At 38.7% G+C, this 23548-nt stretch overlaps 1 protein-coding gene across 1 annotated transcript in view; it reads right to left on the bottom strand.

The window, feature by feature from the left end:
* Positions 1–9970: 9970 nt before the first annotated feature.
* Positions 9971–23548, bottom strand: part of ABCB7 (ATP binding cassette subfamily B member 7) — a 192424-nt gene continuing 178846 nt past the window's right edge. The window contains exon 15 of the mRNA XM_080652628.1: positions 9971–11267. Coding sequence (XP_080508754.1) covers positions 11052–11267 — 216 coding nt within the window. The 3' untranslated portion in view covers positions 9971–11051. The remainder of the gene's footprint in view (positions 11268–23548) is intronic.

Here is a 23548-nt window from a genome sequence, read left to right as displayed (position 1 = left end):
AGCTGCTTGGACTTTTGTGAGTTTTTTCTTCCCGATAACAGGGAAGTTTTCCATCATTATTTCTTCAAACAGGTTTTCTATTCCTTGCTCAGTTTCCTCTCCTTCTGGTAACCCTGTTATGCAGATTTTTTGGTTTCGTGTTGTCCCAATGTTCCCTTAGGCTCTCCTCCTGTGTTTTACAGTTTTTGTTTATTTTCTAGTTGCTGCTCTGCTTGGGTATTTTTTCCTACCTTGTCTTCTAGCTCACTGATGCGGTCCTCTGTTTCTTCTAGTCTACTGTTGATGCTTTCTATTGAGTTCTTTATTGCAGTGATGTATTTTTCACTTCTTGGTTTTTCTTCATTTCCTCTTGGTTCTCACACATACTGTTGAATTGTTATCTCTCTTGATGGCCTTCATTTTAAAGTCTCTTTCGTCGGATATGAGTATTGCTACTCCAGATTTTTTTTCTTTTCCATTTGTATGGAAAATTTTTTTCTATCCCTTATCTCTCATCCTGTGTGTGCCTTTTGTTTTAAGGTGGGTTTCTTGTACACAGCATATAGTTGGGTCATGTTTTTGTATCCATTCAGCTACCCTACGCCTTTTGATTGGAGCATTTAATCCATTTACATTTAGGGTTAATATTGATAGGTTCTTATTTATTGCCATTCTAATTCTGTATGGCTAGGTTTCTCTGTCTGTTTCTTCTTCTCATTACAGCAATCCCTTTAGCATTTCATGTAATGCTGGCTTGGTGGTAATGTACTCCTTTACCCTTTGTGTGTGTGTGTGTGTGTGTGTGTGTGTGTGTGTGTGTGTAACTCTATCTTTGATCATCCATTTTGAATGATAGCCTTGATGGATATAGTAATATTAGTCTCAGATCCTTGCTTTCCATTACCTTGAGTACTTCATGCCATTCCCTTCTGGCATGTAGAGTTTCTGTTGAGAAATCACTTGTCAGCCTTATGGGAACTCCTTTGTAGGTAACAGTTTTCTTTTCTCTTGCTGCCTTCAAGATTCTCTTTGTCTTTAATTTTTGGCGTTTTAATTATGATGTGTCTGGGCCTGGGCCTATTTGGGTTCTTCATGCTTGGGGTTCTCTGTGCCTCCTGAACTTGTGTGACTTTTTCCTTTACCAGGTTAGGGAAGTTTTCTGTCATTATTTTTCAAACACCTCTATGCCTTTCTCCCTTTCGGCCTCTTCTGGCACACCTGCTATTTTAATATTGTTACATTTCATGTTGTCCCACAGCTCCCTTAAGCTTTCCTCCTGTTTTTTGTTTTTTATTTTTTATTTTTTTTGGTTCTCAGATTGAGTGATATTTTGAACTGTCTTCTAATTCACTGACTTGATCCTCAGCTTTCCCTAATCTTCTGTGTATTCCTTATAATGTGTTCTTCCTTTGTGTTATGTCATTCTTTATTCAGACTGTTCTGTTTTCATTGTTACTATATCTTTTTTTCATACTGTTGAGCATATTTACCATCATTACTCTGAAACTCTGTTTCAGATAAATTTCTTATCTCTGCTTCATTTATTTATTTTTCTGGAGAATTCTCTAGTTCTTTCATTTGGAGGCTGTTTCTTTGTCTCCTTATTTTGGCCTTCTGTTTGGGTTTGTAACTATGAATTAGGTAGATCTTCTACCACCTCTCAATCTCTAGTGCAGGACAGTGTTAAAAGCTCTTTCTGACTAATTATATCAGGCATAGTCTCAAAGCCTCCAGAGACTGCCTCTACCTACAGACTGATGGATTCTGACTTGAATTGACCCCCCAGGCAATTGTCTTCAGGAAAGGCAAGATTTTTTTCAACAGGGTGAGGCAGTTGCTTCGGCCTGCAAGATAATTGTTACTTTTAATCTCTTAAGTGGCCTCAGGGCAAGGTTTTTCCCAATAGGGTGTGTCAACTGTCTTACTCCCAGGCAAAGCAAATGTGTATGTGGGAAAGATGTCCTCTACTGAGAGAATGACTTAGCCCAGGACTTGGGGTGTCTGCCTCCTGAGCTCTATCCCCTAAGTCCCCAGTTCTGGCTTCTGCTGCCACAACTCCAGTCCACTTCATGCTCCCTCTGCCTGAGCACAAGGTAGGTGGCTCCAGAGGGAACTTTGTGCATTGGCCCTTTAAGAGGGTGTCCAAATTTTCAGCTGTTACTCTCTAGCAGACAGCACCCTGCTACTGTTCACAGCCAGATGTTATGTGGGTACCCTCCTCAGTTTTGGTGCTCTCTGCTGGGATCCCAGCTTGGGGTTTAGATCCCAGAGTTTTCAGTGGCAACCCCCCACATCTGAGATATGTCTCTGGGATTTCAGTTGCTGTCTGTGGGTGTCCATCTATCCCTTTTGCACCTCAGTCTCTCCTACCAGTCTCTATGCAGTCTCCACTTTCAGTCCTCAGGTTTCAGGGTTCTGTCATGAGTTTTCCATTGATTATTCCAGAAGTTTTTCTGTATTTTAGTTGTAATACCAGTTTGTTCCTGGAAACATGTCCCTACAGCATCCACTTCCTCCGACACCCATTGCTGATTATCTGCACATACTGCTGTAAGAGCAAACTGTCATTAAGGGTCTCTCTCACTACTCTTAAACTAATGTGGTCTTAACTAATCAGTTTCAACCAGCTTTTTTGACTTAATATTGTCACTTAATACCATTTACATTCAAAATCTACATACTTAAAGCAGAGAGAAAAGGGACCTTAATGTATAATTTAAGAAAGCTGCCACTACAAACATTCAAATGCTTGCAACTACTAATCCACAACAGAAGTCCTATGATAAAGCTACAAGGTTGAAGAATTATGAATATACACTGGCAAAAGTTGCTACTCACTGACACAGCCAGCAATTAGGAAATATGGCAGTATGGGCAAAGTGATCCAAAACAAGGAATCACATAATCTTGAACTATCTTGTCTTTAAAGTAAAATATATTTTTGAACTAGACATCTTTACAAACTGAGCTTTGTCAGTATCTAAAGGGAAAGGCAAAATATTTATCTTAGGGTATATAAAAGGTACAAATCCCCGAAGAAAATTAAATACATACTGTGAGCTTGTCCAAATGCTAAGATTTCTTTCTGATTCTAAGAAATGACCCTCAATTTCCAAATGAGCTCATCTGCTAACCAAGTTATTTCTATGTTAAAAACCTCCAAGAAGACATCTGGCCCATTTTTTATGATCCCAAATTACCTCAGTTTCAATTTAATTTTTGTAAATTGGAATTCCCTTACAAAGAAAGTAAATGTTTAAAATAATGGGATTAGATAAACCCTATCATCATGCTCCATTTTAAGAGCCTGTTTTTCAAAACTCCAACTTATCCCAATACATAAAAAAGTATGTTGCAGCCCAGCCAGTGTTGCTCAGTGGTTGAGCATCAAACTATGAATCAGGAGGTCATGGTTAGATTCCATGTCAGGGCACATGCCCAGGTACTAGGCTCAATCCCCAGGAAGAAGCAGCCAATCAATGATTTGCTCTCATCATTGATGTTTCTATCTCTCTCTCCTTCCTTCCTCTCTGAAATCAATAAAATATATTTAAAAAAAACTATGTTGCAGTACTGACTTGTAAAATTTATACACTTATGTAATATTGTAATGTAATTATAGCAAAAGCCTTTTTTTCTAGCCATTTCTTCTGAATCATCCTAGAAAGCTTTCCTTTCATCTTAATTAGTCTATTATTTCACTGTAAGGAATCACCTTAATATGAAGAAAAAAATATTTAAGACTTAGTTATGACCCCTACAAAATATGTGCGTTTTGGGTAATTTTTTATTAGTTTAAAATATTGGTTAATGACCACAATGACCCAATGGTCTAGAAACCACTTCCAATCATATGGAAAAATAGTGCTTCAAAACCCTTACTGGGGAAATTGCCCCCAACCTAAAAACATTCCTATTTTTCTTTGGCTAAATGTTTCACAAATTGCAGAATCAATTACTTTGAATCTCACTATTCACATTCAAAATGAGTATTTATAATGGCTACTTCAATATTACCTGCTTGATTATACAGCTAAGCTAAATCTTTTCCATCAGCATCATTGGAAATGTATAGAAGGAGTTAACAGAAGCAAAATTTCTATCTAGATTAAGCACGTTTCTAGTAATACAGCTGATTTGTTCAAAGGAATTGCTTTTTTTTCCAGAAGAGTAATAATGTCTATGGCTTCAGATTAAGAAATGTTCATTTTTCAGTTGACAGTATTAACTACAACTTCAAAAGCAAGATCCTGCATCACTTAGTCTAGTGTCAAAGACTAACTGTGAAATACTGATTGCAAGCTACTTGTCAAATTTCCTTTATATAACAAAACTGGATACTCAAGTTAGATAAGTATCCTGTAGAGGGCCGTCTGGGAAGGCACATGGATACTTTTTTAATTCTTATTCAGCTGAGCCCAAGGGCACTGGCAGAATCCTGTTATCAGTACTGATTCCATGCACTTGGAATGAGGAACAAAAAGGACCTTGACCCACCCAAAATAAGGAGCTTACTCAGATCCTGATGAATAGGATTTGGGCACACCTGAAACTCCTTTTTATCATAAAATCCCTTTTGGAAACCAATAAATATGCTGTGTTGTTTGAGGTGAGTGTGACTGTCTCTCTATCAGAGGACAGGAAGCCACCCGGCACCCAGCTTGAATCTATTTCTGTCTCTTGCCTCTTTCTTTTTCTAATTTCTTAACCCCCAGCTCCTCCACTCAGGAACCTGTCTTTCTCCCTTTCCGTGCGGGACGCGGAAAAGGAAGAAATACCACACCACATTTGGCGCCTGAAACAGGGACCTGAGTACGGAGGGAAAATAGGCGAGGGGGTCACTTCCACAACGTGCGCGCAGAATAAGGTAAGTTTTTGGGAAGTGTATTGTGTGTTGTGAATTGTGAATTCACTTGAATAACCGGGTATAAACATGGGTAATTCAGAGTCTCGGAAAGGAGACTCTTCCTCCTCCTCCTCCTCCTCCTTCTCCTTACCCCCACCTTCCCCCCCTTCACCCGCTGCCGCTCCTGCCGCTGCTCTTAAGAGTCGGCCTAACAAGTATTTACCTCCTAAATATGAGCGGAAGCCAGAGATTGAGAAAAGGAGATACAAACATTACCATGAGCGAGATGATTTAGATGATGAGGAAGATCTTGCTCACAGTTTTGAAAAAACGACCCTAACCCCCCGGCCTTTACGGCCAGAAGCTGGCACACAGCCAAATATGAAAGTAACTACAACTGCTGTGCCGCCGGTACTATCCCCTTTACAGCTGACCTTACAGGAGGCAAGACGAGCTGGAGAGGATATTACAGGATTTTCAATGTATCCGATCCTAGAAAGGCCAGACCCTACCAACCCAGGGCAGATACTGAGAGTGCACGAGGCCATTCCTTTTAAAACCCTCAAGGAGTTTAAAACCTCTGTCTCCACGTATGGCCCCACTTCTCCATTTGTCTTGAGCTTAATTGACACTGTAATTAGTGAAGCTCTGCCTCCTCAAGACTGGCAAACATTGGCTAAGGCATGTCTTTCCTCTGGAGATTATTTACTGTGGAAATCCAATTGGACTGAAATTAGTGAAAAACAGGCAGCTAAAAATCAACAACAAGGTGTGCCTATCACTCTTGAAATGTTAACAGGAACTGGAACATGTAGCAGCTTACAGGCTCAGATGATGTTCCCTTTGCAAGCTTATCAGCAGATAAATATTTGTGGTACTAAGGCTTGGAGGGAGTTGCCCACTAAGGGAGAAAAAAGCATGGATGTTACAAAAATTATACAGGGGCCAGAGGAGCCCTATCAGGACTTTGTGGCACGGTTGCTTCAGGCAGTAGACAGAGTGGTTGGAGATTCCAATACGGGATCCCTGTTAGTGAAGCAACTGGCTTTTGAGAATGCCAATAGAACATGTCAGGAGGCTCTACGCCCCTTCAGAAAAAGGGGGTCAATTTCTGAGTTCATCCGTATTTGTGCTGATATTGGGCCATCCTATGTTCAGGGAGTGACTTTGGCTGCTGCATTGAAGGAGTCTCTGCAAAGGGACCATTCAGGGAGCAAAGAAAAATGGACTTGTTTCACTTGCAGAAGGCCAGGCCATATTGCAAAGAATTGCTGGCAACAGGATGCCTCAAGGGGACAAGGAAGTTCAGCTCCTAGTCTCCCTGCTCCGCAGTTGGGGTTTTGTCCTCGCTGCGGCAGGGGAAGACACTGGGCCAATAACTGCCGCTCCCAGAGAGGCATTGATGGCCAGCCTCTTGACCCACATCAGGGAAACGGCAAATGGGGCCGGCCCCGGCCCCGCCAAACAGTAGGGACACTGTCGTACCATACCGGCCTGCCTACAACCGGTCCACTATCAGGGAACTCTACCGTGCCACCCCAGGAAGTGCAGGATTGGACCTCTGTCCCACCGCCAAATATGTACTGACTCCCGATATGGATCCACAAGCAATCCCTACAGGGATTTATGGACCATTACCTAAGGGCACCATGGGACTTATTTTAGAAAGAAGTAGTTTATCTATGAAAGGATTAGAAGAATATCACTACTTGCTCCTGGGAGAGGTGCAGAGAATGTACAGTTTGAATTTGAATTGCCATTGGCTTAGAGCAAAGAATATCCTTACATGGTATTTTTCCTGGTTTGTATGCTTAAAGAATGTGGTTTCTTGTTCAAATTAAAATCTTAGTTTGTATTTGGAATTTAAAATCTATAATAAGAAATGAAACTCCACTCCTGAAACAGCCTCTGGTGTGGAGAAATTCAATGGTGACAGGAGAGGGCAAAGCTATCTGCTCTCCTGCAATGAGATTACTTAAAAGTTTTCTTTAAAATTCATAAAATAATCCACAGGAAGATTCTGATCTTGGCCAAATTGGGTGTTAGTTATAAAGAAAAATTTGAGATCTGTCTTTTAAGCATGAAAAAATGTGGCCAGAACTGTTGCAAAAACTTCCCCTAAAGTAAGCAGGATGTAGGGGAAGGGAGAGACATGTGTCGATCCAATATAGACACCACTCCCCAAGAAAGCCACCATAAGAGGCCTCATATTCGCCATCTTTCCTTTTTCCAGCTAATGAATTAAAGTTTTTACAAATTCATAAATGCATCGGGGATTTCTGTGCTCATGTAAAGCAAAAAGGCCAGTTTAAAAACGAGTGCGCATAGTTTTTTGAGCTGGGCTTGACACTTTTCTGTGTACAGAATAAAAACCCTAGAGATTTTAGCTTTAAAGATGGTGAAGATGAACTGGGAGACAAATTAAAGCTAGTTTCCCAAGGCATTTTAAGCAGCCCCTTTTGAAATTCCCACCCTGAGGCAAGTAACCAGCAGGAAGTAAATAACAAGTTTGCATATGAATGGAGGATGCAAAAACTAGTAAATCATATATGAATATAAATATTTGTTTGAGGTTTTTTTTTTCCATGTTAAAATTTCAAGGCCTTAACAGAGATGATTCTTGTAAAGCTCCAAGGGCCCAGAGTAATACAAGAAAATTATTCTCTCTTCTTAAAGGAAATCCTTTTAAAACATCTAATATACTTGAAATTGCATGGTATTATTCTACAATGTCATTATAATTTTTGATATTTTACAAACAACATATTGTACAATTAATCCAAACAAACTTAAAAATCTAAATTTTTTTTTTTAATGTTTGGCAGCAATTTAAAAGGGACATGAAAGGATTCAATTCCTTCCACTGTGTGAAAGGCCCCTTGGGAAGGTACTTGAGCATTCTATATTGGCCCTTTTTGTCAAAAGGAACCCTCTTCTCACAATTCAATTGCCCACAGCTGTTGCTTGAGTTTTCAGTTCATTCTGAGGTTGAAACCTCAAGTTGGATGGTACCATAGATCTGTCTCTCGCACAATGGCGTGAGCTGGGCCCTCCCTGGAGAAAAAACCTGGGTTCCCCAAGATATATGATCAATGCTGAGGCCCCCCACCAGTGGGGGGATCCCAAGGCAGGTGCTGGGCATGGAGGCCATAGGGGCATAGGCTACCAAGGAGACAGAACTGAACCTTACATCACCCTGCTTGGCCCTGGAGGATGGCTGGTTAGTCAATGACGGGTAAGACTCCTCAAGGGAGGGGCAACCTAAGACAGGCACAGTCGCAGGGGGCCATCAGGAGAGAACTTGGGGGTCAACAGAGGTGTGGCACAGATCCTCACCCCCACAACATTACAGGGGTTTGAACACTCGCCCCTTCTGAGGGAGGTCTCCTGCCCCATGGCTGCTTCGTGCTTCCCATGCCCAGCTCAGATTGGGACCCAGGCAACAAACAGATTTGGCCCAGCTAAGACTGAGACCCAGGCAACAGAGAAGTGGTTGATGGCAGCTGCCCTATACCTAAATCTAGCCTAAATCCAGGAGTGCTCAGGGCTTTCTCAAGGATGCATATAATCCTTTCCATTAACAAAAATTGTTGTTAAAGTATTAAATTTGACAGTAAAATAGTCAAGTTTTCAGATTAATTTAAATTGGCTAAATGAAATAAGGGAATATTCAAGAAAATCTAATTGTACAAAAGGCTGTTCCTAAAGTATTAACCAAAATTTCTATTTGTAGTTCATTTCATGGTAAAATTGCTTAACATGCAATGAACCTAAAGCAGTCATATTTTTGTGCAAAAAATTAAAATTTAAAGTTATCAAGACTGCATTATATATTTTCCAAAAGCCTCCTAATAATTAAATAAAAAAAGGGGGGATAGTGGAGTAATATTATGTAAGGAAAAATACTTTGCAAGTAAATTACATCTAGAAAAATTTTTACTTTGAAAATTAATTTTCATTTGTTACGCTAACAGCAAGACACCCATGAAAAACACACATGGTGTCAAAATAAGCCAAAGGAAAATTATTTGGGCAAAAATAAAAAGGATCCCAAGTCAAATTTATAGAAAAGACACCTTTATTAACTTTTGGTCGAGAATATGTTTGTATATTTTCAGAAAAAAACTCCAGGACCATGTGGATTCCTGCAACAGAGAGGAATTAGCAGGAAATAATTCAACCATGAAGACAAGAGGAGAGGCGGTCCAGATATGGAGGACGCTGACGACGCCTTTCCATGCTAGCAGTCAGCAGCTGTCGCTGCAGGTTGCCCAGGACCAAACCAGAGGTCAAACCTGCATTGCCACCATTTGACCACCATTCAGATGTCATTGCTGACGTGTACACTTGGAACTTTTGGACATTGATACTTGGACTCAGAACTGTTGGACATTAAAATTTGGACTCGGAACTTTTGAACATTGAAATTGGGACCTAAACAATTTTTGTTCTTATATGTTTATAAATGCAAGATTTCTTTTAAAAAATTAAAATGGGGGAGATGTAGAGGGCCGTCTGGGAAGGCACATGGATACTTTTTTAATTCTTATTCAGCTGAGCCCAAGGGCACTGGCAGAATCCTGTTATCAGTACTGATTCCATGCACTTGGAATGAGGAACAAAAAGGACCTTGACCCACCCAAAATAAGGAGCTTACTCAGATCCTGATGAATAGGATTTGGGCACACCTGAAACTCCTTTTTATCATAAAATCCCTTTTGGAAACCAATAAATATGCTGTGTTGTTTGAGGTGAGTGTGACTGTCTCTCTATCAGAGGACAGGAAGCCACCCGGCACCCAGCTTGAATCTATTTCTGTCTCTTGCCTCTTTCTTTTTCTAATTTCTTAACCCCCAGCTCCTCCACTCAGGAACCTGTCTTTCTCCCTTTCCGTGCGGGACGCGGAAAAGGAAGAAATACCACACCACATATCCACCCACAAATAAATATATAAAATAAGGAAACATTAGTCTCACCCACACCAAATTATCATTTAAAACACACTAACCCATAAACCAATAAAATAACTACTTTAAAACCTTTTCTGATAAAGGCTCTTAATGTAGTCATGTGGTTGGTTATGAAATACAGTTTCTCAAACTGAATGATTACTACCAAACAAATGAAAGAAAATTCAAATTATAAGAGAGAAGAGATTTCTCAGTGAACATATATCAACATTTTATTAATTATTTCCAGCAGGTAAAACTTGAATATTTCATTTGGGCTCCTCTTGTTAAATCAAGCTTAAAGGGACTCATGAAATTACTGAAAAAGAGGTGGCGTTGAAATAAAGTAACTCTGAAGTGTCAATACAGATTAGAGTCATGTTCATCTAACCCTTTCCTATTTATCTAAAGGCCTCTAAAAATGCTTTAAGTGGATGTTGCTATATTCACGTGTGAGCGTGTGCACACACACAGGCATACACACATCTCATTTATTTGTTTCTTTGTGTAACTTCAGATAACAAAAGCAGTATATTTAAGGTGGAAACAGAAAAAGCTATTACCTTCTGAGGCTATTACTGCCAGTATGGCAAATATCAAATTACATCAGGGTTTTTTAGTCTTTAAGGAGAAATATATAAATTTTGGTTCAAAACAAAAGCAGTATCTTATTTTGGTGGAAAAAAATAAAATTCTCACCACTAGATGATAGTTATAATGCTGGTTAATGATGAAGAACATTCTATATTAACTAACACGAGAATTGAGTTTTTCCTCAAAAAGGTAATAGTGGAAAACACTTTAAAAATATAAGTAGAGATATCTATCATAGAAGTATTTCAATGGAGGTTGCAGAAAAGAAAAACAATGAACCTTACTGTCCTCTTTTTTAAATTAAAAAAACAACAGACATTTTCCACCTAAATTGTCAGCATAAAGAAGGTTTTAAAAACTGTAAAAATTTGGAAAACAATCTGATTAATCTGGTTGTGAATATCATCAAATGGCTATCAGGCCTCAAAAATGGAAATGGGATAAAGTCAAATAGTAACAAAAATAATGATTTGAGCAAAATGAAGGCAATAACAAGAAAATAATTTGGGGCTAAATATAGTTAAAAGATTGTAAAAGATATAAAACTCAAATCCACTTTCAAATAAATCTTATCTAAAGAAGTAGTATGGATAAAGGGAATATATAATTTTTAATGAAACAATTTTGCTTCAGTGCAAATGTATAGTCAAAAAAAAAAAAAAAAAGGAAATGTCTCATGTGACTTAGCAGGAACAGTTTCCACAGCCTTTCATGCTGTTCACAATTTCTTCTTGTAGTTTCTTCCTTTCCTCCTCTTTGGATACATTTTCTTTCTTTGCCTGCCATTTGGAGTTATCAAGGTTCTGCACATGGCTGCTCTGTGTATGCCACATTTCTGAATAGATACTGCCAGGATTAGCAAGCAAACCATGATGGGTACCACGTTCAGCTACTTTACCCTAAAAAAAGCAAAAACAAATGAAACATAGAGAAAGGTCATACAACTAGCAAAATAACTGAAAATACATAATATTTTCTAACTAAAGATCACATCTTTATCTATTCAGCTACTGATGGACACCTAGGTTGCTTCCATATTTTAGCTATTGTAAATAATGCTAAATGGACTCAGAGATGCATATATCTTTTCAAATTAGTATTTGTTTTCCTTGGATAAAAATGTAGAAGTAAAATTGCTGATTTGTATTACGGTTCTATTTTTAAGTTTTTTGAGAAATCTCAATACTGTTTTCTATAAATGGCTGCAACAATTTAATCACACCAACAGTGTATAAGGGTTACCTTTTTTTCCAAATCCTTGCCGACACTTGCTAATTGACTTTTTGATAATACCCATTTTGACAGGTGTGAGGTGATATCTCATTGTGGTTTTTATTTGCATCTCCCTAATCATTAGTGATGTTGAGCATGTTTTGATGTCTCTTGACCATCTGTATATCTTCACTGGAGAACTACCACATGCCCTCTAACCATTTTTTATTGGATTATTTTTGTTATGGGGTTATATAAGCTCTTTAAATATTTTGAATATCAACTTCTAATGGGATATATAATTTGCAAATATCTTTTCCCATTTATCAGCTTGCCTTTTTATCTTGTTGATGGTTTCTTTCACTGTGCAGAGGCTTTTTATTAGTTTGATGAAATCCTATTTGTTCATTTTTGCTTTTGTTTCTCTTGCTTGAGGGGGTGTATCTAAAAAGATATGACTATTGCTTCCACTCTATATAAAAAATCAATAGAAAGAGGAAAAATGGCGGCGGAATAGACAGACGTGTTCTGACCCTTGTCCCGGAGCAGAAAGAAAGAACAGCTGAGGGTCGCATGAGGAGTGTTTGTTGGCAAGTTAAGAGACAGCTAAACTCCAGAAGAAGGTGGGGGACTGCTAGACGGGGTTCCACTGACCAGACAGCCCCCACTGCGGCTGGGTCCCCTCCCAGAGCTGCGGGCTTGGACGCGGAATCTGCGCCATCTTGAACGGGAAAGTGGAGCTTATCAGAAGCCTGAGAATCCACAACTGCAGCACCCACGGAACAGCTGTGAGCCCCAGAACACTGGTCCCCAATTGGCACAAACACGCGGATTCAGAGGAGCTCTACACTCCACCACGGAAAGGTCAGATTTCGCCTGGGATAAGGTGAGGTCTCTGGTCCCGGTGGGAGAGAGGAACGTGCGTTTTGTGGGAGCTGGAGGACCAGGGAAGTCTGAGCCTAGAAAAATCCGTGGCTGTTGGGGCTGGCGTGATCCGTGAATATGGAAGGGGGTCCTCAAAGCTGCTAACAGAAGGGATCTCTAAAAAGCAACTCATTTTGATCTGATGTGCAGGGACAGCCTAAGAATTTCCAAGGTGTGCCGGCTGCTTAGACTTACACGCAGACCTATTGTTCGCACACTTGGGCTTTTTCCTCTTGAAATCCTTGCTTCTGATTACTAAGCCCAATACATAGGATCACCCAATTGGGGACACCCTGGGAGACTGCAGGGGAAAGTGTTTTTTCTGGAACCTGGGGATCGGAGCGGGGAGTGACCATCGGAGAGCCAGCTCTGAGGCAGCCCACTCCCACAAACCGGTAGTGAGTGCCACAGGGAAAGAAGGCTCTAACACAGACTAGAGAGGCCATAGATAGACCCGGAAGTCAATCCAGAAACACTGCCACCCAGGGGCTGAATCACAAATTGACTCTTGTGTAATCAAAAATAAAGGAATACGAGAAATTAAGACACACCGCCTGCTTAAAATCAGGACTGGCTTACAACACTGAAGAGTAGTGGAACACAGGGAACTGCAATACTGTCTGCACTGAGAAACAGGCGTGCCAAACAGAACAACAGAGGAAGTGAATGACCTTCACTACTCCACATTTTATTTCTATTTTTTATTTTTTTATTTTCATTTTTTGCATCTTTTACTCAAAAAACTAATTTTTTTTCTTTTTTCCTCACTTGATTTTACTTTTATAATTATTACATTTTTATTTTCAATCTGTATTATTACTACTGCTATTTTATCTTTTTTTTTAAGTGTCATTTTATTATCTCTTCATTTTACTTTGGGATTAGTGTTCTACATTCTATTTTCATCTTTCCTTTAGCATCGTTTTACTTTATCTCAGCTCTACCTTTATACCATCACACTCTTCCTAACCTTCCCCTTTTCGGTGTCCTGTTTATCTTAACCCTTTCCTGCTTTAGATTTCCCCTATTCTTTCTGTTTACCCCCTGTTAAAATTTCACCCTACTTATATATCTAATCTTCAATGCCCTGCTCCAAGTCCTTACACACCTCTCTCTTCGCTGTCTTAACTATACAAAAAATTGTTTTTCTCTCTTTCCTTTTGTTGTTGTTTGCTTGAATGTTGATTATATCAAATTTTTATGCTTTTTTTGTGAGATTGTTTTGCTTATTCTTTTGTTTGTTTATTTTTTTGTTTGTTTTGTGATTCTGTTTTCCCTTGCCTCACTCAATATTAGTTGGTGTTGTAGTTTGTATTAATCCCCAGGTACTTGTTGCTGGCATTTGCTGGGATTAGTGATTGTTCTATTAGAGTTTTATCCCCATATATATAGTTTGTTCCCCTTTCTCTCTTAGTCGCTTTCTTGTCTCTCTTACTTTTGTTTTTCTTTTCCCAATTTCATTTTGACACTCCTTTTTTTTTCTTTCTTTTTCCTCTTCTTCTTTCTCTCCTATCTCCTAATTTGCCTTTCTCTGGTGGTCACCTTTATTGGAGGTTATTAATATCGTGAATACATTTCTGTTCAGTGCCTTGTGTGTTGTACCTGGTAGTGCCGTATTTTGTGCCTTTAAATCAACGCAGGAGAGAGAGAACTACATAACCAGACATCCAGAGAAGAGAGACCATGGGGAGACAAAGAAACAGCCCGCATATAAAAGAAAAGCAGGCATCACTAGAAAAGGAAGTAAACGAAATGGAGGCAAGCAACCTTCCAGAGAAAGAATTCAGAGAAATGGTCATGAGGTGGCTGAAAAGAATGGAAGACAAATTCGACAATATGAGCAAGAACCAAGAGGAAATGAAGAAGAACCAAGAAGAAATGAAAAATGACATCGCTGCTGTAAAGAACTCAATAGAAAGCAACAAGAGTAGACTAGAAGAAGCAGAGGACCGCATCAGTGAGCTAGAAGACAAGATGAGAAAAAAAACCCAAGTAGAGCAACTCCTAGAAAAAAAAAATTAAAAGGCAGGAGGAGAGGCTAAGGGAACTTAGGGACAACAGGAAACAAAACAACATCCGCATAATAGGGGTTCCAGAAGGAAAGGAAGCTGAGCAAGGAATAGAAAACCTGTTTGAAGAAATAATGACAGAAAACTTGCCTGATATAGGGAGGAAAAAACCCACACAAATCCAAGAAGCTCACAGAGTCCCAAGCAAAATGAACCCCAAAAGACCGACGCCAAGGCACATCATAATTAAATTGGCAAACACCAACAATAAAGAATCTTAAAAGCGGCAAGAGAGAGACAAAAAGTTACATACAAAGGAACCCCCATCAGATTAGGAACTGATTTCACAACAGAAACTCATCAGGCCAGAAGGGAATGGAATGAAATATACAAAGTCATGCAAAAGAAGGGTCTGAATCCAAGAATTCTGTACCTAGCAAGGCTATCAATCAAAATTGAAGGTGAAATCAGGAGCTTCACAGACAAAAAAGGACTAAGGAAGTTTATTACCACCAAACCAGCAATGCAAGAAATGCTAAAGGGTCTGCTGTAAAGAAAAGAAATAGGAAGCGAAGAAGTAACACAGGGGTAAAGAATAAAAATGGCGACAAATAAGTACCTATCAATAATAACTTTAAATGTAAATGGATTAAATGCCCCAATCAAAAGACATAGAGTAACGGATTAGATAAGAAAACAAGACCCATATATCTGCTGTCTACAAGAAACCCACCTCAAAAAATAGACGCACACAGACTGAGGGTGAAGGGATGGAAAAAGGTTTTGCAGGCAAATGGAACTGAAAAAAAAGCTGGGGTAGCAATATTTATATCTGACAAATTAGATCTCAAAGTGAAGGACATAACAAGAGATAAGGAAGGTCACTTCATAATACTAAAGGGAGCAATTCTACAAGAAGATATAACTCTGGTAAACATATATGCACCCAATACAGGAGCACCCAAATACATAAAAAAACTCCTGGAGGATATCAAGGGAGAGATTGACAGCAATACAATCATAGTAGGAGACTTTAATACCCCACTATCACCATTGGACAAATCCTCTAAACAAAAAATCAGCAAAGAAACATCAATCCTAAATGACTCACTAGACCAGATGGAATTAATTGACATCTTCAGAACATTTCACACCAAAACCACAGAATATACATTCTTCTCAAGTTCACATGGGTCATTTTCAAAGATAGACCATATATTGGGACAAAGGCAAAGTCTCTTCAAATTCAAGAAGATAGAAATCATATTAAGCATCTTCTCAGACCACAGTGGCATAAAACTGGAAATCAACTATAATAAAAACAACCCAAAGAAATCAAACACATGGAGACTAAACAGCATGCTATGAAACAATGATTGGGTTACCAGAGAGATCAAGGAAGAAATAAAAAACATCATGGCAACAAACAACAATGAAAACACTACAATCCAAAATCTATGGGACACAACGAAAGCAGTCTTGAGAGGGAAGTTCATAGCTCTACAAGCCTACTGCAAAAACAAGAAACAATGGTAATAAATTACCTAACCTAACAACTCAGAGTTAGAAAAAGAGCAACAAGAAAAGCCCAGTGTAAACAAAAGGAAGGAAATAATAAAGATCAGAGCAGAGATAAACGACCTAGAGACCAAAGAAACAATACAAAAGATCAACAAAACCAAGAGCTGGTTCTTTGAAAGGATAAAGAAGATCGATGAACCTCTAGCCAGGCTCACCAAGAAGCAAGGGAGAGGACCCAAATAAAAAAAATCAGAAATGAAAGAGGTGAAATAACAACAGATCCCGCCGAAATACAAAGGATTGTTAAAAAATACTACGAACAACTCTATTCCAACAAACTGGACAACCTAGAGGAAATGGACATATTCCTAGAAAAATATAACCTTCCAAAACTCAATCAGGAAGAATCTAAACAGCTCAATATGCCAGTAACTATGGAAGAAATTGAAGCAGTCATCAAGAAGCTTCCAGCAAACAAACACCCAGGGCCAGACTGCTTCACAGGAGAGTTTTACCATACATTTAAGGAAGAACTAAAACCTATCCTCCTCAGACTATTCCAAAAAATTCAAGAGGTAGGAACACTTCCAAGCTCTTTCTATGAAGCCAGCATCACCCTAATACCAAAACCAGATAAAGACAACACAATGAAGGAGATTTACAGGCCAATATCCCTCATGAACGTAAATGCCAAAATCCTCAACAAAATTCTAGCAAATCGGATCCAGCAGTACATAAGAAAGATCATACGCCATGACCAAGTAGGGTTTATCCCAGGAATGCAAGGATGGTACAATATCCACAAATCAATAAATGTGATATATCACATAAATAAATTGAGGAAGAAAAATCACATAGTCATATCAATTGATGCAGAAAAAGCATTTGACAAAATCCAACACCCTTTCTTGATAAAAACTCTCAACAAGGTGGGAATAGAAGAATCATACCTCAACATAATAAAAGCTATATCTGATAAACCCACAGCTAACATCATACTCAATGGGCAAAAACTAAAACCATTTCCCCTAAGAACAGGAACAAGACAGGGGTGCCCACTCTCACCACTCCTGTTCAACATAGTACTGGAAGTATTAGCCATTGCAATTAGACAAGAAGAAGAAATAAAAGGCATCCAAATTGGGAAAGAAGAAGTAAAGCTGTCCTTATTTGCAGATGACATGATATTGTACATAAAAAACCCGAAAGACTCCATCCAAAAACTAACAGACGTAATAAATGAATTTGGCAATGTAGCAGAATACAAAATTAATGCCAAGAAATCTATGGCATTTCTATACACCAATAGTGAACTTACAGAAAGAGAGACTAAAAAAGCAATCCCATTTACCATAGCACCAAAAAAATTAAGATACTTAGGAATAAACCTAACCAAGGAGGTAAAAGACCTATACGCGGAAAACTACAGGACACTGGAAAAAGAGATAGAGGAAGATGTAAACAGATGGAAGAACATAGCATGTTCATGGATTGGTAGAATCAACATAATTAAAATGTCCATACTACCCAAAGCAATCTATAGATTCAATGCACTCCCCATTAAAATACCAACGGCATATTTCATAGACCTAGAAAGAACTCTCCAAAAAATTCATCTGGAATAAAAAAAGACCCCGAATAGCCACAGCAATCCTGAGAAAGAAGAATAAAGTAGGAGGGATCTCAATACCAGATTTCAAGCTGTATTACAAAGCCACTGTCCTCAAAACAGCCTGGTACTGGCACAAGAACAGACATATAGACCAATGGAATAGAATAGAGAATCCAGATATCGACCCAAACCACTATGCGCAATTAATATTTGACAAAGGAGGCATGAACATACAATGGAGTCAAGACAATCTCTTCAACAAATGGTGTTGGGAAAATTGAACAGATACATGCAGAAAAATGAAACTAGATCACCAACTTACACCATACACAAAAATAAACTCAAAATGGATACAGGACTTAAATATAAGACGGGAAACCATAAAAATACTAGAGGAACCCACAGGCAGCAAAATCTCAGACATATGCTGAAAGAACTTCTTCACTGATACTGCCCCTAGGGCAAAGGAAGCCAAAGAGAAAATAAACAAATGGGAATAAATTAAAATAAAAAGCTTTTTCACAGCAAAAGAGACCATCAACAAAACAACAAGAAATCCCACTGTATGGAAGAACGTATTTGCAAATGTTATCACTGATAAAGGTTTAATCTCCAACATCTACAGGCAGCTTATACAACTTAATAAAAGGAAGATAAATGATCCAATAAAAAAATGGACAACGGACCTACATAGAATCTTTTCGAAAGAAAACAGAAGGAAGTCCAAGAGACACATGAAAACATGCTCAAAGTCACTAACTATCCGAGAGATGGAAATCAAAACGACAATGTGATACCATCTCACACCTGTCAGAATGGCTATCATCAACAAATCAACAAACGACAAGTGTTGGCGAGGATGCAGAGAAAAAGGAACCCTCATGCACTGCTGGTGGGAATGCAGACTGGTGCAGCCACTGTGGAAAACAGTATGGAGTTTCCTCAAAAAACTGAAAATGGAACTCCCATTTGACCCAGTAATCCCACTCCTAGGAATATATCCTAAGAAACTAGACACACCAATCAGAAAGGATATATGCACCCCTATGTTCATAGCAGCACAATTTGCAATAGCTAAGATTTGGAAACAGCCTAGGTGCCCATCAGCAGATGACTGGATCAGAAAACTATGGTACATCTACACAATGGAATACTATGCTGCCATAAAAAAGAAGGAATTCTTACCATTTGTATGCACCTGGATGGGATTAGAGAACATTATGCTGAGTGAAATAAGCCAGTCAATGAAAGAAAAATACCACATGATCTCACTCATTTGGGGATTATGAAAAACAGTATAAACTGATGAACAAAAAGATAGATACAGAGGCAGTAAAGCATCAAACAGACTGTCAAATTACAGCGGGAAGGTTGGCGGGGGGAATAAGAGATCAACTGAAGGACTTGTATGCATGCATATAAGAGTAACCAACGGATGCAAAACATTGGGTGGTGAGGGCCTGTATGGGAGTTGGGTGGGGGGGGGCAATGGTAAGATATGTACACATATAATACCTTAATAAAAAAATTTTAAAAAAATAAAAATAAAAAGATATGACTATGAATGATGTCAAATAGTTTATTACTTATGTTTTACTCCAGAAGTTTTATGGTTTCAGGTCTTACATGTCTTACATAAGTCTTTAATCCATTCTGAGTTTATTTTTGTATGTCGTGTAAGAGAGGGGTCCAGTTTCATATTTTTTGCATGTATCTATTTAGTTTTCCCAACACTACTTATTGAAAAGACTCTCCTTTCTCCATTGTATATTCATGTCCATTTGTCGAAGATTGACTGTATAAGTGAGGGCTTATTTGCGGGTTCTCTATTCTGTCCCATTGATGTGTCTGTTTTTGTGCCAGTGCCATACTGTTTTGATTAATATGGTTTTATAATATAGTTAGAAACTAGGGAGCATGATATCTCCAACTTTGTTTTTCTTTCTCAGGATTGCATTGACTCTTTGGGGTCATTTGTAGTTCCATTTAATTGTTCTGGTTCTGAAAAGAATGCCATTAGTATTTTAATAAGGTCAGCAATGAATCAGTAGATTGCTTTGGGTAGTAAAAACATTTTAATAATATGCATGGTATAACCTTCCATTTATTTGTGTCCTCTTTAACTTATTTCTTCAGTGTCTTACAGTTTTCAGAGTATAGATCTTTCACGTTGTTTAAATTTATTCCTAGGTATTTTATTCTTTTTGCTGCAGTTGTAAATGTAATTGGTTTCTTAATTTCTCCTTCTGATCATGTTATTAGTGTATAAAATTATGAAAAATTCCTGTATATTAATTTTGTATCCTGATACTTGAATTCACTTATTAATTCCATTAGTATTTTATGGAGTCTTTAGGGTTCTCTAAATATAGCATCATGGACTCTACAAAAGAAAACTGTCACATATGTTTTAATAATCCAATCTTAAAACAGATGTGACAGTTTTACTTCTTACTTGCCAATTTTGATGCCTTTTGTTTCTTTTTCTTGTGTTAACTGTTGTGGATAAGATTTCCAATACTATGTTGATCCTGGACTTTTGTTTGATGAAAGTTTTTCCATTATTACATCAATTTCCTTGCTATTTATCGATCTGTTCAGATTTTGCTTATTCCTGGTTCTTTCTTAAAAGGTTGTATGTTTCTGAAAATTTATTTCTTCTAGCTTGTGCAATTTGCTGGCATATTATTTATTGTATTTATAGTATTTTTTTTTTTTAACAATCCTTTGTAAAGGTTTGTTACAAAGGACTTCTGTGTTGTTGGTTATAACCTGCCCTCTTTCATTTCTGATTTTATTTATTTGGGTTCTTTGTTTCTTGATGAGGATGGTTAAAGCTTTATCATTTTTGTTCATCCTTTAAAGAACCATCTCCTAGTTTCATAGATCATTTCTATTATTTATTGGTATCTAATTCATTTATTTCTGCTCTGATCTACATTATTTACTTCCTTCTACTTAGGGTTTTGATTATTCTTCTTTTTCTAGTTCATTTAAGCTTAAAGGTAAGTTGTTTATTTGGAATCTTTTATGTTTCCTGAGGTAGGCAGATATAGCTATAAACTTGTTTGTACTGCTTTTGCTGTATTATAAAAAACTTTTCAGAGCAGTATTTTTCTCTTTAATTTGCTTCAAGGTAGTTTTTGATTTCCTGTTTGATTTCCACTTTGATTCATTGGTTGTTTAGTAGCATGTGGTTTAGTCTCCATGTGACTGTATTCTTTCTAGTTTTCATCTTATAGTTGATTTCTAGTTTCAAACTGTTGATTGGAAAAGATACTTGATATGATTTCATTATTCAACCGTGGAGAATGTTTCATGTGTACTTGAGAAGAATGTGTATTCCAGTTTAATGAAGTGTTCTTTAAATATCTATTAGGTTGATATGATCTAATGTGACATTTAACATAAATTCTCTATTGATTTTCTAGCTGATAAATCTATTGTTGATAGTGGGGTATTAAAGTCCCCTACTATTATTGTATTGCTGTCAATTTCTTTATGTCTATTATTACTTGCTTTACATATTTAGGTACTCCTATGTTGGATGCATCGATATTGATTGTTATATGTTCCTGGATGGACCCCTTTATCATTACATAACAGCTTTTTATGCTTTTACAAACTTTGTTTTCAAGTCTTTTTAGTCTGAAGTGAGTATTGCTACCCCTGCTTTCTTTTAATTTCTATGTATACAGAATAGCTTTTTCTATCTCTTTACTTTTAGTCTATGTGTCTTTCTAAATGAAATGAGTCTCTTGTAGGCAATATATAAATGGGTCTTGTTTTTTTAATCCATTCAGCTACCCTATGTCTTTGATTGGAGCATTTAGACTCTTTACATTTAAAATAATTATTAATAGGTATGTGCTTATTGCCATTTGTGGTTTTTTGGTTGTTTTGTAATTCTTCTCTGTTTCTTTATTCTCCTGGTCTCTTTCCATTAGATTTACTAGTTTTCTTTATTTTTTATTGATTTCAGAGAGGAAGGAAGAGGGAGAGAGAGAGAAACATCAATGATGAGAGAGAATCATTGATCGGCTGCCTCCTGCACACCTCCCACTGGGGATTGAGCCTGCAAGCCGGGCATGTGCCCTTGACCAGAATTGAACCTGGGACCCTTCAGTCCGCAGGCCGACACTCTATCCACCTAGCCAAACCGGCCAGGGCTACTAGTTTTCTTTAGTGTTTTCTTTGGGGGGAGGAGAGGGATTTATTCCTTTCTTTTTATTTTTTTGTGTATTTTTTTTCTAGGTTTTTGGTCTGAGGTTACCATGAGATGCATACATAAACATCTATATCTATAGCACACTATTATAAGCTGATAGGCCTTTAAGTTCAAACACATCCTAAAAGCCAGCATCTTACTCACTACTCCACCATTTATGTGGCTTTTTTTTAATTGCCCAAGAGCTTTTTTTCTTGTACAAAAACAACATCACTTTGCAAAAGGCATACAAAAATACAGTATTTAAAAAAAAAAAAAAAACTGCTTCCAGTATAATACCCAACAGTAGCTTATAAAACACAAGCTATTCAGGTGAGACATCAGTAACTTACTTCCCACCCATTCTCTAAAGATAGTTCCAGAGGTCACTTGGCTCCAGAAAACCATGCTCCCAAAGGTAGAGAGACTTTCTCCAAACTTCCACTGGGGTTCTCTAGGGCCACGAAGCAAACTTAGAAACAGACTCTCGTGCATAACAGGTTTGGAAGAAGCAGGTGGCTTTCCAGAGCCACAGACAGCTCTCAACCATCCTTCCCTCCCCCACTTTCAAACCCACAGCCAGCAGAGTCCTGGAAGGGGGCTGATCCTTCCTCCAGAATAGGCTTGGGGGCCACTGAGGTTGCCCACAAGACACTATAGGGTTAGGTGTTTTTTGCAGACTGGAGGCTGCACCTGGAATCCACTTGGAGGTGCCAAGTCCAGCTGGGGCAAAATGCACCATGGTCCACTAGGCAGAGCTCCCCCCAGGAAGCCAGGCAGCCTTCTGGAGCACTGGATGAGTCCCAGCAGCTCTCCCGGGAAGACTTTTTATAAGACCCAAGTCCTGAGACAAGGATCTGACTCATGTCAGGCTGGCAGGTGGCCCAAGGGTGGCTGCAGAGACACAAGCTCCTTGGTGCTGCACGAGAAGGACAGGTTTGCATGGTTCTAGTAGAACTTCAAACTTATCAGTCAGGGCTTGAGATGAGAGGAAGCTGAGAAAGAGGAAGTGGTACAGTTCTCACTCCTGAGGTGCTTGACAACCGCCTTGAGAAAAGATTCCAAGATGGAAGACACCTGGGTAGGGAACAAGTTCACAGCCAGAACTCCAAGCCTTCCCTAGGTTAGGACCCATGTCCCTGCATCTTGGGGAAATATTTCTGACCTCTGGGAAAGGGGTGCTAGAAAGCCATTGCTAACAAAGGCAAAAGGAAACAAAATAGTCCCTTGTGAGGACAGAACGGTCTTTCCCTCAGAGGAAAGGGCCTATAGGGCTTTGAGACAACGAATCCAGAGGCCAAGCTCTTTAAAGGTTCTCAAGGCCACAGCATTGAGTGGGAGGAAGGGTTTCATCTAACAATATATATGTATATATTAAAGGTTTCCAACTCCTCAGCTACTGTAAAGTGTCTGACAGTGAGGTAACGGTCCATGTTGATCAAGTCTGCGAGCTTGTCTTCACACGACAGCTCGTGTGTCTCCTGGAAAAAGGAGCCTCAGGCAGTGCGTCCAGGCCCAGCTATCCCAGCATCACCCCAGAGACACCAGTGGGAGCATCCCTTCCCAGTCTAAAGCTCATCCGGAGTGTGAGATTTCATGCAGGCTGGAGCCCCCGACAACATCCACCACTTGTTGCATAGCATCTGTCAGGCTTTTCTTCAGATTCAGTGAGCTAGGCACACCCCAGAGCTCCTC

This window comes from Plecotus auritus (assembly GCF_963455305.1).
Source record: "Plecotus auritus genome assembly, chromosome: X".
NCBI classification, from domain to species: Eukaryota; Metazoa; Chordata; class Mammalia; order Chiroptera; family Vespertilionidae; genus Plecotus; species Plecotus auritus.
The sequence above is the reverse complement of the archived record's forward strand: the minus strand, read 5'-3'. Positions and strand labels throughout refer to the sequence as shown.